Genomic DNA, 18,931 nt, shown 5'->3' with positions numbered 1-18,931 from the left:
CTGCATGGGAAGCACCAGGATGAGAATTTATTGATGGGCTGAGATAGAAACCCAGGCTAGATAGCACAGAGGTGAATGTGCGTACCTCTAGGCCATCCTGGTGGGGAATGATGCTTTTAACCAGCGGGTTATTTTAGGGGTGAGCAGTTTGAGGAGTGAGCGGGGGTCAGGAAGAGGGGTGAGTGGGAGCAGTTGGAGGGGAGAGTGGGGGTCAGGAGGATGGGTGAGTGGGGAGCAGGAGTAGTGAGCGGGGGAGATGCATAAGGTTGTGGTCTAGATTGGATCGCGGTGAGGTCTTTTGGACCATCGAGGCTACCGGCACATCATTCCTTGTGGAAATGTCAACATTGGACATGACCTGGATTAACTATGAGACATTCATGGGTCATCATGGCAAATGCCCATAATTTGTACCGTATGTAGAATTTGCTGAAAAATGCAAAACCAGGGTTCTCATAACTTTTCTTATAGGTTCAACTCTATTTGCTTGAACTCAAATAAAGACAGAAATACTCAAGTCCCTTTCTCAAAAAGAGATCAAAGTTGTGAAAATCAAAGGTTTGTCCTTTACACAACCCTTTTGCTCAGTTTTAAAAAATAAACAAAGGAGTTTACGAAACAAGTTGTTCATTTGGAGAACTGAGCAGTTAAAAAGTGAAAAACTCTTGTTTTTGTTTTCATTCTCTTTCTTGTTCTCCTTTCTCTCTTCATTGAAGTGGATGAGAAATATCAATCAAAATGTACAGTTATAGATATAGCAGTGAACGAAGGAACATAAAAAGTCTTTATAAAATTAGACTTACATTTTGTGCAGATCTACACATACATTTTGATTGATTTTTGATTTTGATTAGTTATAAGTATATAGCATACAAAATATTATATCTGTTTTTGTCTCCTTTGATAGGGGTTGAGCTAAAAAGCAAAATATGGTAGTAACATTAGATTTGTACAAAATTGTCTCAACGCCTTTTTAAGTTTTATATTTCTGCTTACACAGGATGCAGCACTCGCCAACCATGTCACTTCTGACTCTACTGGGGTGTGCATTTGTGTTTTGTGAGGGCAGGCAACAACACAGCTTATGGGCACAAATCCAGAGAACGAGCAGTGACTAAGCCCCAATTTTTTTTAGTTAAATACCTGTTTAATGAGGTTTTTATAATAAAATTGGGGCCCAGTTCATCCTAATTGAATTCTGTCTCATATAAATGTAAACTGATCCTTTTGAAGAGAAGGAGAAAAAGACATAAAATGTCATAGCCCCCGTGGTTTTATAATTTCGCTGTTGTCGACCATCTTTGGTCAGATTATTAGATTAAAATCAGATCAGATTAAACATTTCTGCATATGTATACTCTCATGTATTGTCCTTGTGCCAAGTTTGAACAAATTCGGAACATGTATGTCCGAGAAATGGTTGGGGACATGTTTAAGTAACAAAATGGCCGCCAGTCGGCCATCTTGCATCTGATCTCGAATAAAAATGACGTTCATATGCAAGCCATCATCCATTATCTGTTTGCCAAGTTTGAATAACATCGGTAAATGCTTGTCAGAGAAAAGGTTGGGGACATGTTTAAGTAACAAAATGGCCGCCAGTCGGCCATCTTGGATCTGATCTCGAATAGAAATGACGTTCATATGCAAGCCATCATCCATTATCTGTTTGCCAAGTTTGAATAACATCGGTAAATGCTTGTCCGAGAAAAGGTTGGGGACATGTTTAAGTAACAAAATGGCCGCCAGTCGGCCATCTTGGATCTGATCTCGAATAAAAATGACGTTCATATGCAAGCCATCATCCATTATCTGTTTGCCAAGTTTGAATAACATCTGTAAATGCTTGTCCGAGAAACGGTTGAGGACGTATTCAACATCGGGTTATTTTTACAACTAAAATGGCTGCCAGTCATCTTTGATCGCATCAAGAAACAAAATGATGTGCACATGTATACCATGATGTATTGTCTTGTGCAAAGTATGAACAAAATCGGTCCATATACATCGCCGAGATTTGGTTGTGGATGGACGGACGAGACCCAATCCATAAGCCCCTGGTCCGGACTAGGTCCAACGTGCTTATCTCGAGGATGCCAGCCTAGTTTCTCTATAAGTGCAAATAGCTTGGGCTTTGTCCCACAAAAAAATGTTTTGTACTGAGGCTTTGCAGTTTAGATAATTGAATTGTCTTGATTGGATAATTAATCAAGGTTTTATATTAAGCAACTGATTTGAACGTTAGCTTCTATAATATATTTCACTTTTATTCCTGAGGAAAAACAAACACAAAAAACATATTGTTGGAAATCGGAATGCTAATGGGCAGACAATTTACCCAATGAGAAATTCAAAGTTTATAGCTGAGCAAAAGCTTTGCCACAATTACTCAACATGCTGGACAAAATAGTGCGAGCTTTTGTGTGTACTTCCAGCCATTATTTGACACTTTGATAATAAATAAATGAAATGGCCCAGCCAAAGAAAAGCAAATTTTAAAATTAATATGGAGGTGCAGCTGCAGTTCGATCAAATGTATATTAAGCTGAGAGTGGCTGGGCCAAGTCTGGAAGAAAGCTCAGGACCGGGGCTGTCAAGCCAATGGAACACTTGAGGAAATCCAACAACATAGCACCGGGGAATATATCAACAACAAAAAGACAACAGCTAAGTATTGCTTAATTCATGGTTCTGGGTGACTGAAGCAAAGTTTGAAAGAAGGCTTCGACTTCGGCTGATTTGATGCCGCAGATCAAAACCAACTTCCAGCTGTACTCGCACTAGATAACCCACCACAAGAGAAAATTGTAATGGGATGGACAGGTGCTAAAGCAACGTGGCACGCTCGAACCTCGGGTCAATCTCAACATGACCTGCTTCCTTCAATTCCAACTCGTGGGCATTTGCTTCGCCACCTAGCGACACTTGGCCTGCCATCTCGGTATTTTTCCTTCGCCTGTAGTCCAAAAACTCAGCACGTAGAGCTTCACATCGCCGTGCCAGGTCATCATGGCAATGGTCCACCGGTTCTGTTTTCCATTTTGTATGTGCTTGAAGGAAGGGAGGAACCGATGGGGGCAGTGAAGCTCGGGGGGAATCAGTATTGTCCTGGCATGCCCATAATACACCAAGCTTGCCGAGAGAGGTGCAAGGTTTTGGAGATGACAGTGTGCAGACTTCTGGATATAAAAAGCAAGACAGGAAAGGGGAAAACGAAAACACAGTAAATCGGTGTCTGCAGATGTCTGCAGATGTTTGCTCCATGTCTGCAGATGTTTGCTCACTAAACCCTACACCAACGATTCGTTAAATATCCAAATTAAGTATTTCTTGCCATTTATCTCCCATTATAATCCAAACTGTAATAAAAATATGACGTTTGACTTTAAACCACAAATATAGAATTTCCACACTTCTTTTTCCAAAAAGACCTGCATTAAAATTTTTTTATTTGCAACGAAACAAACAGTGCCTTCAGAAAGTATTCCCACCCCTTGACTTTTTCACATTTTGTTGTGCTCCAGCCTGAAATTAAAATGGATTATATTGAGAGTGTTTGTCACTGATCAACACATAATACCCCATAATGTCAAAATGGAATTTTTTATTTTTTTTAGAATTTTTTACTAAATAATTAAAATTGAAACACAGAAATATCTAATTTAAATAAGTATTCGGCCTCCTGAGTCCATACTTCATAGAAGCGCCTTTGGCAGCGATTAAAGCGTCAAGTCTTCTTGGGTATATCTGTATCAGCTTTGCACATCTGGATTTGGAGAGTTTCTCCCATTCTTCCTTTCATATTTGCTCAAGCTCTGTCAAGTTGGATGGGGAGTGTCGTGAACAGCAATCTTCAAGACTTTCCACAGATTCTCAATGGGATTCAAGTCTGCGCTTTGGCTGGGCCATTCAAGGACATTCACATTCTTGTTCTGAAGCCATTTCAGTGTTGCTTTGACTGTATGTTTAGTATCATTGTCCTCTTAGAACGTAAATCTTTGCCGCAGTCTAAGCTCATTTGCACTCTGATACAGGTTCTCCACAAGGATTTGCCAGCATTTGGCTCCATTCATTGTTCCCATTATCCTTAAAAGTCTCCCAGTCTCTGCCACTGAAAAGCATCCCCATAGCATGATACTGCCACCACCAGGCTTCACAGTAGGGATGGTGTTAGATGGTGATGAGCTGTGCTTGGTTTCTGCCAGATGTAGGACTTTGCATTCAGGCCAAAGAGTCCAATTTTCGTCTCATCAGACTACAGAATCTTTTGCATCATGCTCTGTCTTTCACATTCCTTTTTGCAAACACCAGGCATGCTGTCATGTGCCTTTTTCTCAGGAGTGGCTTCCTTCCGGCCACTCTCTCATAAAGCCTAGATTTGTGAAGTGCTACAGCGACTGTTGTCCTTCCGGCATGTTCTTCCATCTCAGCCAAGCACTTTGAAGTTCTCTGAGTCGTCAATAGATTATTGGTCACCATCCAATGGTGACCAATGGTGATTCTCAGCTTAATATATTGGAATAATAATCCAATAATTGGATTATTGGTCATTATTGGACCTAGGTCCTTCTTGCCTGGTTTCTCAGTTTGGTTGGACAGCCAGCTCTTGGAAGAGCCTGCGTAGTTCTATATTCTTTACATTTCCTAATGATGGAGCTCACTGTGCTCATGGGGCTTTCAACACTCTAGATATTGTTTTATACCCTTCCCAAGATCTATGCCTCCTCCCAATTCTATCTCAGAGTTATACGGAAAGTTCCTTGGACTTCAGGGTAGAGTTTCTGCTCTGACATGCACTGTCAACTGTGGGAACTTATATAGAAAGGTGTGTTTCTTTCTAAATCATATCCAATCAATTGAATTGGCCACAGGTGGACTCCAATCAAGTTCAACATCTCAAGGACTCCAATCAGCATTGACTCCAATCAACATTGACGCTGCTCCCTATAATCAGCAAGGTCATGGAATCCATCATCGCTTATGATATTAAATCATCTTCTTCAATGGTTTGATCTCTTATCATTAATTTGGTTTCAGACCAGGTCATTCTACTCTGGGCATGCTGCTTCTGCTGTCTCAACACTGGATGGAGGCCCTCAATGCCAAACAGGAAGTCAGAGCTGTCTCCCTTGACATATCACGTGCCTTCGATACGGTCTGGCACCCAGCCCTGCTCACGAAACTCTCCTCCTATGGTATCCATGGAAACCTCCACACATGGCTTGCCGACTTCCTCTCTGGTCGCAGTCAACGTGTGGCCCTGAATGGAAGTCTCTCATCTCCCCTTCCTGTTCAGGCTGGAGTTCCCCAAGGTAGTGTTCTGAGCCCTGTGCTTTTTCTGGTCTTCATTAATGATCTCTCCGGCTCTCTGGAAAATCCTGTCTATCTCTTTGATGATGACTCCACTATCTGCTGCTTCATATCTCAACCCTCAGATCAGCAGGCTGCAGCCTCTTCATTCTCTGCAGACCTGGACAAAATCACAAACTGGTCAAACAAGTGGAACATGTATTTCAATGCTGACAAATCTCACACTCTTACTTTGTCTCTACGTAAAGACCATCTGGACAACCCTCCCATTTACTTTCTCATCAATCCTCTCAAATAAGTTCTGTCACTCAAGCTTTTGGGTCTCACTTTCTGCCATGATCCATGATCTTTCCTGGGAAAACCGACATTTCCAAGCTGGCCTCCAAAGCCAGTCGCTCTCTGGGCATCCTCCATCATGCGAAGTCCTTTTTGAGCACTTCTGAGCTCCTCACAACATACAAAGCTTTCATCCGCAGCTCAATGGAATAGTGCTCCCTCTCTGGGCTTGTGCTCCTGCCTCACACCTAGCTCGGCTTCATGCTGTTGAAACCAAAGCATTCAGAATCATTGGAATCTCCCATGATGAAACTGATTCTGAGGGCCTTTCTCTCTCACCACTGGCAGGTTGACAAGCTTTCTGTCTTCTACCGACTCCTCTCCGGCCTAGCTCCCCCTGCTCTGTCTGTGCTCTGTCTCCCAAATATTCCTTCAGAACGCACAAGATCTGCCAGCAACCCTCACCAAAATCGAGACTCTCTGCTCACCTTTACTCTTTCATTCCTCTTTTCTCCCGCCTCTGGAACAAACTCCCACACTCTCTTCAATTCCACTCCTCCCTCCAGGTCTTTAAAACAGCTGTTCACCACCGTCTCTTATCTTCCACCATCCAAAACTTTGATCTTTTCTACCTCCGTTAAAACACCCCAAATCCACCTCTTTCAATCTCCAACTTCTTTCCTGAAATTCCTAGTAGTGTTCATTTGCTTTATACCGTGTCCCCCTTTCCTCTCCCCACCCCTCCCCCCCCCCACGCCCCACCGGCCCTCTCTCTTCCACAGATTTACCAACGTCCCTGTTCTCGACTGTTGTTGTGCTTGTATCCTTTCCTCTCTCTTCCCCTCTTGTCTCCCGCTCCCTTTATTTATCTGTATTTATTGTGTGTTTTATGGGTCCGTACATGTTTTCGTGTGTAATGTGTTAGCTCTTACATGAGCCTTGACTCTGTGTACAAAAACAGGAAAAAAATCTCGAGTATAATCAAAGGAAATTGGATGTGCCTGAGCTCAATTTGGAGTGTCATAGCACAGTGATTGAATACCTACTGACTCAAGAGATTTCAGCTTTTCATTTTTTATTACTTCGGAAAAAAATTCAAAAATAAAAATTCCACTTTGCATTATGGGGTATTATGTGTGGATCAGTGAAAAAAATTTCAGCTAAATCCATTTTGAATTGAAGCTATAACAAGAAAATGTGAAAAAAGTCAAGGGGTGTGAATACTTTGTGAAGGTACTGTATTTAATGAGGTTGTTGTTCTAATAAAATATCCTTATTGACTGAGCTCTTTCGGACTCTTAACTCAATCAACCCATTCAGATACACATACGTATATTGATGTTAGCTTGTCAATTTCTTGCTCATTCTTCCATTTACCTGCTCTCTCCATCTCTTTCACAAAGTCTGTGGACTTTGGTCTTTGTACATCCTGCCCTGCTCCAACCCAAGTATTTTCATGCACAGGTCCAGAATCAGGTCTAATATGGGTTTCTGTATGGCCAGGCCGAAATCGAGGCCTGTTGTAAATCTCTGTGGCCCGAGGTGCAAATACAGGCCTCTTCCAAGACTCTTCAGTTGCTGGTCGATCACAGACACACCTTCCTTCTTCCAAGTTGTGCTTCCTGACAGATAAATAAAAAAAGGAAGTAAAGACTTTGAAACACAAATGTGAATTTGCTAGGATTTGGCTGAACACAATCTTATGTAAATGAGGAATGGCCATGAAAGCTAACTTTTTACTGCTCTTTGCAGAAACCTGTGTGTAGAATATATTTTCGAGGGAAAAAGTGAATTGTAGATATTGTTAAAGCATTGTAATCTGTATAAACACAATCTACTCTCATGGACTAATTAAAGAGTATAATCAAAATATGATTTTGGATTTGAGGATCGGATCTCGTGGACTAATACGTGTCGAAATCTGGAATGAAATTTGAGGGATGGAGAGGGTGGAGGAGAGAGAGGGAAGGTGTGGGAGGGCGTGGGAGGAGGGAGGGACCCGTATTGCCGGGCAACATCAGGTCCCTATGCTTTCGCTCCACTCTCTTCCTTTCTCTCCCCCATTCCAAGCTCTCACCCTTCCTCGCCCATTCCTCACTCACCTTCCTCCTCTCTCTCTCTCTATCTCCTCGCCCCCTCCCTCCTCTCTCTCACCCCTCCTCTCTCTCACTCCTCCTCTCTCTCCCCAATCCTCTCCCCTCTCCCCTTTCTTCCCTCCCCCTGTCCTAGCTCACCTCTTACATGCCCCCTTCTCCCTCCCCCTTCCTCCTCTCTCTCTCTCCCCTTCCTCTTCTCTCACCCTCTCTCTTCCCTCCTCACCCCCATCCCCTTCCTCTCTCTCTCCACTTTACTCTCCCCCCCCCCACCACCTCTCTCTCCCCTCCCCTCTCGCTCTCTCTCCTGCCCCTCACTCCCCCCCCCCCACCCCCTCTATCTCTCTTTCTCTCCCTCCTCTGCTCTCTCTCTCTCTCTCTCTCTCTGTCTCTCTCTCTCTCTCGCTCACCTCGCTCACCTCTCTCACCTCTCTCACCTCTCTCACCTCTCTCAGCTCTCTCACCTCTCTCACCACGTCTCTCACCTCTCGCACGTCTCTCACCTCTCGCACGTCTCTCAACTATCTCACCTCTCTCACCTCTCTCAGCTCTCTCATGTCTCTCAGCTCTCTCAGCTCTCTCATGTCTCTCAGCTCTCTCACCACGTTTCTCATGTCTCTCACGTCTCTCACGTCTCTCACATCTCTCACGTCTCTCACCTCTCTCACCTCTCTCACCTCTCTCACCTCTCTCACGTCTCTCACGTCTCTCACGTCTCTCCCTCCCCCGCCCTCTCTCTCCTCCCCCTCTTTCTCTCCCCCCTCTTCTTGTATTCCCTTCAGGGTCGTCACAGGTGGTATTTGCTAGTTAACAATAAATGCACAGATCGGTAGGCCTTAGGCCTGGGTGTTAGTCCATGGCCCAGTGCAATTGGAATGGAATTGGAACTCAGCCTGTCATCCTTCCGAGGTCGGCAAATTGAGTACCAGCTTGCTGGGATGAATGATCCCGGTGTGTACCCCGGTTTAGAATAGGTACACCGTATCCCTGCGCATCGTAAGAGGCGACCAAGGGTTGGCGTCAGGATGGGCATCCGGCCATAAAAACATTGCCTCAAACAGGGAACCATGATTGTCATGGGGCCCGCAAGGCTAACCCCCGCTATAGCGGGGAAAATGGCCTTAAAACGATCATTCATTCATTCATTCATTGTAATCTGTATGTATGTATGTATATATATATATATATATATATATATATATATATATATATATATATTAAGATATGGATCTACATATAATGGAATGGGTTTATTCCACACTTGAAACACGAGAAAGGTAAAACTGACCAAAGCAGATTGAAAAGAGATGATTACATTGATCTATGGAAATATTACATTAATCTTTAGCTCTTATATGAGCCTCGACAATGTGTACAATTCTTTTTTTTGAAAAACATACATTTAATTTGATAAATGTTCAAGCGAGTGATAATGACTGAAGTGTTTACGGATTCACTCATTCACTCACTGACTGACTTACCTACAGACACTGCTCGATCGCATAAGCTCACCGGACTAAAGTCCAGGTGAGCTATAAACGCTATCTCCTTTAGCAGCCTTTACACAATTGTTACTAATATAAATTCAATTAATGTATCAAAAAGGAATGATGCTAACTCAAGATGATAACTCAAATTGGCTCTGTTAACGATGTGCAATGTGGAAACACAGCAACAAGAAAATGGCAGACATTTTGTTTTTGACTTCGGTTTACAAGTTCCACCCTTTAGTGTTTGTCTTCGACTTTGAATCATAAGCTCCTTCTCTTGGCGCTGCCTAGAAACCCATAACAACTTTTGTCTTCAACATAGAATTATAAACCCTGCCCCTTAGCGTTGCCTAACAACCCATAACAAAACAATGTTTTAAAACTTTTGACCTTCATACATTAAAACCTACTATACCTGTAAACTGTTAAATACAGAACTTATTCTGATCACTCATTCTTTATTTATTTACTGCTTGTAGAATATAATTCAAGCACAATCCACTTCATCTCAAAATTAAACAAGAAAGAATGTGAAAATGCAAAGCACATCCACATCCGTTGGTAATCAGACGTCTTCTTCTTCTTCCGTGGGCTCAAAATAACGAAAACAGTTTAAAAAACACCAAATGAAAAATAGATTTTATGCAGCTTTGACCTTTGAGCTTTCAACTTCAACTTCTATCTTTTGATCGGTGAACCAATTCAGTGACCCAATATGCAAATTCTTAAAATTTCAGGTCAATTGGACAAAAATTGACCATTTTATGCAACCTTGACCTTTGGATCTAAAAAAACCCAATTGACTCTTACGTTTTAATTAGTGAACCAATTCAGTGACCCAATATGCAAATTCTTAAAATTTCAGGTCAATTGGACAAAAATTGACCATTTTATGCAACCTTGACCTTTGACCTCAGCCTGCGCATCGTAAGATGTACGCAACCTTGACCTTTGATCAAAAAAAAAACAATTGACTCTTACCTTTTAATTAGTGAACCAATTCAGTGACCCAATATGCAAATTCTTAAAATTTCAGTTCAATTGGACAAAAATTGACCATTTTATGCAACCTTGACCTTTGACCTTTTGATCTAAAAAAAAAAACAATTAATTCTTACCTTTTAATTAGTGAACCAATTCAGTGACCCAATATGCAAGTTCTTAAAATTTCAGGTCAATTGGACAAAAATTGACCATTTTATGCAACCTTGACCTTTGACCTTTTGATCAAAAAAAAACAATTGACTCTTACCTTTTAATTAGTGAACCAATTCAGTGACCCAATATGCAAATTCTTAAAATTTCAGGTCAATTGGACAAAAATTGACCATTTTATGCAACCTTGACCTTTGACCAAAAAAAAAACAATTGACTCTTACCTTTTAATTAGTGAACCAATTCAGTGACCCAATATGCAAATTCTTAAAATTTCAGGTCAATTGGACAAAAATTGACCATTTTATGCAACCTTGACCTTTGACCTTTTGATCTAAAAAAAACCAATTGATTCTTACCTTTTAATTAGTGAACCAATTCAGCGACCTGATATGCAAATTCTTTAAATTTCAGGTCAATCGGATGAAAATTGACAATTTTATGTGATGCTGACCTTTGACCTTTTGAACAAATTATGAATTTGCCTTCTCCCTATTTTAATAATAAAGCTTTGTTGAAAATTTGATGACAAAACTGAAATGGTAAATTTTAAGTTTCAGATCAATTGGATGAAAATTGATGATTTTAGGTGACACTGACCTTTGACCTTTTGACAAAATTATCAAATTTGCCTTCTCCGTATTATCATAATAAAGCTTTGGTGAACATTTGATGACAATAGCTCGATGGTAAAAAAAAATCCACAAACAGATAACTTACATAGTAAGGAAATCTTAAGTTATTACTGTACATTGCTCACTCATGATATAACACATTTAACGACCACCAAAAATCAATATATCGATGAAGTACAAACCTGCAGTCTGGTTGAGTGAAGCCACTGTCGCTACTGCAAATACCACTGCTGTCAGTAAAAGGTGAAGCACATAACACAATGCCCGATGCAGGCCACATCCCAGCAATGTGGCTGCCTCGATTCACAATATGGCCATTGTCAACACTGCCAGCATTGGTACAACTGGCATAGCCTTGAGGAAAGCTAGTAGTGGCAATATGGGCATCATCCTTCATGATGCCCCCCCTACTCACGGCTCGGCTATGACAAATGAGACTGCCACAACAGTCTTTGACAACATGAGTGCGAGAAAGGTTATTGCAGGCTGTTGCCTCATTTCCTTTGTCAGCATCCCCTCCGCAAAGTCTTCTAGAACTGTCAGCGGTCTTAGCGGGTGTGGAAGAGTTCGCCGTGTCAGCAGCATTCCTAATAAGTCTCTTTAAATTGCCATCCCTGTCAGCCTGCAAAACACTGCTGCTTAATCCAGCAGTCACATTTGTTTCTTCTTTTCTGCCATTCCAATCTGCCTTGGCCTCTTTGCCTAAATCAAGCTCCTCTTCCATTACTACCTCGATGTCCTCAAAACTTTGCTTCTCTCTCATATCAATGTTCTGCTTTCCAGTACCAGTATTAAGAATGTCATAGTTATCCTCAAAGCCAGCGTGATCTTCACACTTTTTCTGGTCACCCTTCTCCTTCATATCTGAAGCCATATCAAACTCCTGTACTGGCAAACAGCTTTGTAGCTTGAAGTGTCTTTTTGACATTCCCAAGGCACCAAAAACTCGATGCCACAGTGGCTGGGTCGGCCGAGTACCTGTTGGTGGTGGATCCCGAAGAGGAGGTGGCGTTGGTGGGCTGCTTGCCACCCCCTTGAGTAAGCCACTCACCACGAAGCACCCATCCATGTTGCGTGCAATTCGTTCAGGAGTGGGGTTGTCATTTTCAACATCGTCTCTTGACTCGAGCCCTGGTAGTGAACCCCGCTCATTATGCACCATGACCTCAGAATATTTTTTGGACCGTCGACGCCTCGCCAGCCCACAGCAAGACGAGGAAGCCACGGCCGAATGATCTTGTGGTGGCCCAGAATCATTCTGCGAGAGTAGGTCTTTCATGTCAGGCTGGGATTCGGGAAGTGAAGAAAGCACAAGCCGAACAGGATATGGCTGCCCTTTTCCATCTGGATGTATTTCAGACCTGGTATACACACAGAAACCTCATCTCAGCGAATGGAACTTACCATGCGCAATAAAATTAGTCTAGGGTAAAAGGTTAGGGTTAGGTTGAGTAATTAAGAAGTTAATCATGTTGAAGCAAATAATATTTACCTTTCAAAACCCAAACCAAAGACACCTGTAAAAAATGAAAAGTTTCCATTAGGCTCATAGTGAGTGGCTGTTGGTAAGAGACTGGGTGATGGTGAATAAGGATAAAGAAAGAGTGACTGGGTTTGAATAATTGCATGAAACAGAATGACTGAGTGATGTAATAACTGTGAATGGTTTCCTGTTGATTTGTGGTACATGTGTCCAAGAGTTGGGTAATCATGCTTTGGGTTTGGGCAACAAAGGGATCAGCCTGGGACCATCAAGGTTGCAAAACTCAGGTTTGAAAGACAGTTTTAGCACATCCAGATCACCCTCCCAGGTGTAAAACTGCAATGCCGGTGATTCCAGGATAGTCGGTTGTACGCACGGTGTCTGTTTGCAGCGCGGTGAGCACGACGCCGCGCTGTAAGGCAACCAGCCACAGCTGAGAGCAGTAGAGACGAGGCGAGAAAAGCCAGACCAGACAGCAAACCCACAAGCAGGGGCGGCCATCGTATTACAGGACCTGTGGGAAGTCCAAAATTAGAGTCTCAGTGGTGGTCACCAAAGCACATATCCCCTTTTTTCACAATGCATGTGAATTTACGAGGGTCATTCAATTTTGAGAAAAACAAAAGGTACAAAGGAGTTAATTAAGCCTTCACCACATCTTCAAGATATTCCCCTGGCATATGCACACAATTGTCATATTGGACTGGCAGGATAGCTTAGAGGGATGCACACTTGCCTTTGAGCTATTGGACTGGCAGGATAGCTTAGACTTAGAGGGATGCACACTCGCCTTTGAGCTATTGGACTGGCAGGATAGCTTAGACTTAGAGGGATGCACACTCGCCTTTGAGCTATTGGACTGGCAGGATAGCTTAGACTTAGAGGGATGCACACTCGCCTTTGAGCTATTGGACTGGCAGGATAGCTTAGACTTAGAGGGATGCACACTCGCCTTTGAGCTATTGGACTGGCAGGATAGCTTAGACTTAGAGGGATGCACACTCGCCTTTGAGCTATTGGACTGGCAGGATAGCTTAGACTTAGAGGGATGCACACTCGCCTTTGAGCTATTGGACTGGCAGGATAGCTTAGACTTAGAGGGATGCACACTTGCCTTTGAGCTATTGGACTGGCAGGATAGCTTAGACTTAGAGGGATGCACACTCGCCTTTGAGCTATTGGACTGGCAGGATAGCTTAGACTTAGAGGGATGCACACTCGCCTTTGAGCTATTGGACTGGCAGGATAGCTTAGACTTAGAGGGATGCACACTCGCCTTTGAGCTATTGGACTGGCAGGATAGCTTAGACTTAGAGGGATGCACACTTGCCTTTGAGCTATTGGACTGGCAGGATAGCTTAGACTTAGAGGGATGCACACTCGCCTTTGAGCTATTGGACTGGCAGGATAGCTTAGACTTAGAGGGATGCACACTTGCCTTTGAGCTATTGGACTGGCAGGATAGCTTAGACTTAGAGGGATGCACACTCGCCTTTGAGCTATTGGACTGGCAGGATAGCTTAGACTTAGAGGGATGCACACTCGCCTTTGAGCTACCAAGCCTGTGTTCTCATCTCAGCCTCGATATAAACTGTCATCCTCGTGTTTCTCAGGCAGGCCGAGGAGTCAATGTGTGTGTGCCATTCCTCAAATGGAGGTTAAATTGGCGTCACGTCTACAAGCATTAGTTGGTGGACGTTAAAGATCCCACGGTGTTCTTCACGAAGAGTAGTCATGCTATCGTTGGCACGTAGAACAAATTACAAACCCCCTGCTCTAACCTACAGGGAGCCCTGCATCAGCAGAACAGCTGCGCTGCCAGCAAATGGTGATACCTGCAGCCATTAGTGGGGGGGCCAATGTAGCAGATTGAAATGCCCGGTGAAATTGCTTGTTAATTTTTGGACACTGGTTGGGCTGTCTTTAGGGATGATATAAGTTCTAGAAAAAATATGTCTCCAATTGTTTCAAGTTCTTTATGGCGGCCATTTTGGATTTTCAAAATGGCGGATGTCGAAAACGTAAAATTCCATTATCTTGGCTTCTAAATGACCTAGAGTTTCGATTCTGGTGTCCAGTTGTACATTTTTGGGGATAGAGAATTGAATGAAACCTTCTTTAATAACCTACAAGGGATAAAAATAGGTTTTTATGGCACAGCCGAACCAGTGTCCAAAATCTAACTTAATGCACATCTATCTTAATTGTTATTTGTTATTTGTATGTTCCAGATTCGTGACCCTGAGCTATGATGGAGCCAAAAAGCAAGAAAACCAAGAAAGAAACTGATTTCACACTTTGCATTCAGTGCCAGGATCCCCAAGGTGCACTAGTGACTGAGCCAGCACTGGGCTCATATGCAAAGTTTCTCCAGTTCATCCAGGAGAGGGCACGATATGGTGATGCCGACTTCAAACAGATCAGCGAACGATTAAGCTGTTTCACTGCCACTGACTTGAGGAACAATAAAGCAAAGTGGCACCGGGCATGTTATGGATCTACATGCAACACTGCTCACCTGGAGCGTGCTAGAGTTCGCCACCAGAAAGCCTGCGAACATGGCGACACCCAGCATCTTCATAAGAGGTGTGGACGTCCTTCTTCTGCACCTGCCGCTGCAAGTACCTCAGGTTCTACGCAAGACGAGACTCTTCGCTTCACACGTTCATCATCAACTCCATTCAACAGAGACCTTTGTTTCTTCTGTCAAGAGGTCACTAAGGAAAGTGTACATGTTGTATGCACGTTCAACGCAGGTAAACAGCTGAAGAAAGCTGTTGAAGAAGGCAGCAACCACAAGTGGAAAGTTCAGCTGAGTGCTGCCATCAGTGCACATGATGCTCATGCGATCGACGTCAAGTATCATCTCCCATGCTGGGTGCAGAATGTCCAACGTGCTCCCAAGAGTGGGACATCAAGTGATGACAAAGAACACATACTGCAAGAAACTAATGTTATCAAAATAGCCGCAGACATTGAGTTTGTCAGCCTTGTTCGCTCTCTACTCCAAGCTGGTGAAATTCTCAACATGTCTGACCTGAAGTCGGTTTACTCCAGGATTCTTGACAATAATGGTGTGCACAATGTCCCATCACCTACTACCCAAGGCATGAAGGAGAAAATCAACTCTCACATTGATGACGTTCACTTCATGAAACCAAAACGTCGAAACGAGTCAGACTGTGTATTCTCCACTGCCGTGCGTGATGCAGCTGTCGAAGATGCAATGACGAAGACAAATGAAAAAAACATCGAACAACTGTTTGAGAGTGCCTCTGTTCTCCGCAGTGCCATTGCTTGTCAGAACAAGCACCCATGGCAATTTGAAGGAGAAATGAACACTGATGATGCTGAAAAGCATGTACCCAAAGTACTCTATGCTTTCCTCCGCTGGCTACTGGAAGGACCAGCCACGAGCATTGAGCCAGAGACTATGCGCTCAGCCACTATTCATCGAGATGTTATAACCATCAGTCAGAACATCATGTACGGCTACAAGTCAAAACGCCAAGTCACGTACAAGCCCAAAGAGCCAGATGCACCATTCCGCCATCGCTTAGAATGGCCACAGCAGCTTGCCGTTGCCATTGTAGTCCATCAGTCCACCAGAAACAAGAAGCTTCTGGATTTCCTGCATGGGTTCGGTCTGTCTGTTGATTATAGTCGGATCTTGCGGTTGGAGACACAGCTGGCCAACTCAGTCATAGAGTCTACGACAGAACAGGGTGTATACTTTCCAAGAACCATGCGCATAGGGACGTTTGTCTTCTTTGCAGTGGACAACAGTGACTTCAATGAAGACACACCTGATGGGAAGCGGACACTCCATGCTACAGCCTGGGCACTCTACCAACGACGGGAACATGCACCCTCCACAGATGAACATAGAACACTGACACTACATGACCGAAAGGCCAGACACCGCTCACTCAAGGTTCTGACTGCTCCAGACTTTGTTCCTTGCCAAGCACCAAACAAACAATCTGCCACAGGTACCACGTATAGCTTCAAGACACGGTCAAACCCAGATGTCACCAAGCCGTACTCTGCGACGGACACAGTGTGGCTACTTTCACGCACAATCATGCGAACAGCTGAAGCTGAGGATGTACAAGACGACATCATCCCACCAGATGACCAGCTGCAAGCTGCAGAACCCCAGCATGCTGACCCTGTTGGGTCACTCGTCCACGATCCAAAACAACCACCTGGCAGTAGGATCAAGCATCACGATATCCCAACTTGGACAGCCTACAACTCACTGCTCTCCTCTTCGAAGCCTCTGACAGAGGTCAACGCCCTGCCATTGGTAGCAGCACCAGCCCATGAATGGCAAACACTGATAACAGTCTTGAAACAGACACAGCAAATCAACTGCATGGTCATGGGTCCCGATAGGAAGACAGTGATCACCTTAGACATGGCCCTGTATGAGCGAGCCAAACAGCTGGAGATGACCAGAGATGACTGCAAAGGCAAGTGGGTACTGCGACTAGGGGAGATGCACACTGTGATGGCTGCACTGAGGGCTGCTGGGAATGCCATAGAGGACAGTGGTCTTGACGAGGCTTGGTCTGAGGCTGATATCTATGGCCCAACAACGACCAGACAAATACTGGAAGCCAAGCACATGAAGAGGGCTTTGGAGGCCCACATCACCACTGTCCAAGCCCTCTTCGACCTCTATGTGGACGAATTCTTCCAAGAGCATCCCCATCTGAGGGGCCCATGTACCCAGTCAGCACAACAGGTTGCCCAGAGCTGTCATCTACACAACCGAGAGGAGATGACAAGCGCGCAGAACAACATGTTGCTGTCCTCGAGTCAAACGAAGTCCTGGAGGCCATGGCAAAGTTTGATGAGAGGAAAGAAGCCAAGAGTCCACTGTTCAAGTTTGTGCGACGCTACATGCGGATGATAATGCTGATATACACATTCATCCGTGCCACCCGTGATGGACAATTTGAGCTTCACCTGTCTTCACTGGATGAGATGTGCATATACTTCTTTGCACATGACAAACAGAAATATGCCAGGCTGACTCCCCGGTACCTTGCAGAGATGAAGGCCCTGAAGATGACAGATCCAGGGATCTACCAAGAGTTCATGGATGGGAACTTCAGTGTCCATAAGAATGAAATCCCCTTCTGTGCTGTAGGTGTGGACCATGCACTGGAGCACATCAACAGGATCATGAAGGTGACAGGGGGTATTGTGGGCATTACCCAGAATGCCAGTGCCCGCGAAAGGTTCTTTCTGACAGCACCAGAGCTGAGTAGGCTTGCTGAAGAAGCCCGTCAGATGGCTGGCTCACAATCAGCTACACGCAAGGAGCACCACGACCTATCAACCACAGTCTGGGCTCGGCAGGAAGACAGCATTCGTCGACTGAAGAATGTGATCAGAGAGTCCATGAATCCCATGACGCATGAGGGTGAAGACCTGACGACTATCATCACCAAGGTGGTGATGCCAGCTGAAGTACAGAAGGATGTCTGCAACCAAGATGAGATTGGTCAGAAAGCGTATAACACGTTTGTTGCAGAGTGCATCAACACAAATGAAATCAACCTTTGGGCCAGAATGGGAAAGGTCAAACTGAAGATGTGGAAGAGTGCCAGGAAAGCTGTGAAGCACAAACTGGCAGACAAGGTTGTAGAGCTGAAAGACGACAGGTCACTGTTTGCGCGCATGCTGATCGTGGCCCGCTCACGACCAGAGATCAACTTGAAGGATGCCATAGGTCAATATGAATTCACCGCGCTTCCACGAACCCTCTTTGCAATGGCTGGGACACTAATACCATGCACAGACAAAAGCAAGCTCATGGGCATCCTAGAAGATCTACCCAAGAAGTCAACTGGCACTGGTCAGCAGCCAGACGACGACAATCCTGAACATACTCCACCCCCTCCCAAGAAGGTGACTGTCATAGACGGCATGGCATTAGTGCAAGCAATGGGTAAGCCACAATGGGTCAAAACATGTGCCCAGTGGGCTGGCCATTTCAATGCAACACTGGACTGCAAGACCAACGGGTATGATGAAGTCCACCTCGTGTTTGACCGATATGATCTGCCAAATTCACTGAAAGAGGCCACACGGGAGAGGCGCCAAGGTGGCAAGCCGCCCACTGCTTACCACGTTCAAGACAGCACCCCGATTGGGAAACTGACAGCAAAACAGTTCCTGTCGCACACCAACACCAAAGATGAGCTAACTGTCTATCTGGCAAAGAAAGCTCTGTGTCACTTTGAGGGGACTACCAAGGTCTTCATCGTCACTTCAAGGCAGGATGTCTTCTCCAACTGCATGGATGTACAGCATCTCCGTAGCTCCCAGGAGGAGGCTGATACGAGGATCTTTCTTCACAGTCTAGATGCCGTCCGAAGAGGTGCAACACAGCTGTACATTCAGTCACCTGATACTGATGTATTCATCCTAGCACTCCACCGGTACCATGAACTATGCAAAGACACATACTTCATC

At 44.3% G+C, this 18,931-nt stretch overlaps 1 protein-coding gene across 1 annotated transcript in view; it reads right to left on the bottom strand.

The window, feature by feature from the left end:
* Positions 1 to 2,249: 2,249 nt before the first annotated feature.
* The window catches only part of LOC137433023 (uncharacterized), a 134,870-nt gene continuing 118,188 nt past the window's right edge, over positions 2,250 to 18,931 (bottom strand). Inside the window, exons 14-18 of the mRNA XM_068125412.2 lie at positions 12,819 to 12,956; positions 12,452 to 12,476; positions 11,142 to 12,320; positions 6,964 to 7,208; positions 2,250 to 3,179 (exon numbers count right to left, since the gene is read on the bottom strand). Of these exons, the coding sequence (XP_067981513.2) occupies positions 2,827 to 3,179; positions 6,964 to 7,208; positions 11,142 to 12,320; positions 12,452 to 12,476; positions 12,819 to 12,956 (1,940 nt within the window). The 3' untranslated portion in view covers positions 2,250 to 2,826. The remainder of the gene's footprint in view (positions 3,180 to 6,963; positions 7,209 to 11,141; positions 12,321 to 12,451; positions 12,477 to 12,818; positions 12,957 to 18,931) is intronic.

This window comes from Myxine glutinosa, chromosome 1 (genome assembly GCF_964187855.1).
Source record: "Myxine glutinosa chromosome 1, kmMyxGlut1.1, whole genome shotgun sequence".
NCBI lineage: Eukaryota > Metazoa > Chordata > Myxini > Myxiniformes > Myxinidae > Myxine > Myxine glutinosa.
Note: the sequence above shows the minus strand (reverse complement) of the source record. Positions and strands in the feature narration are given on the sequence as shown.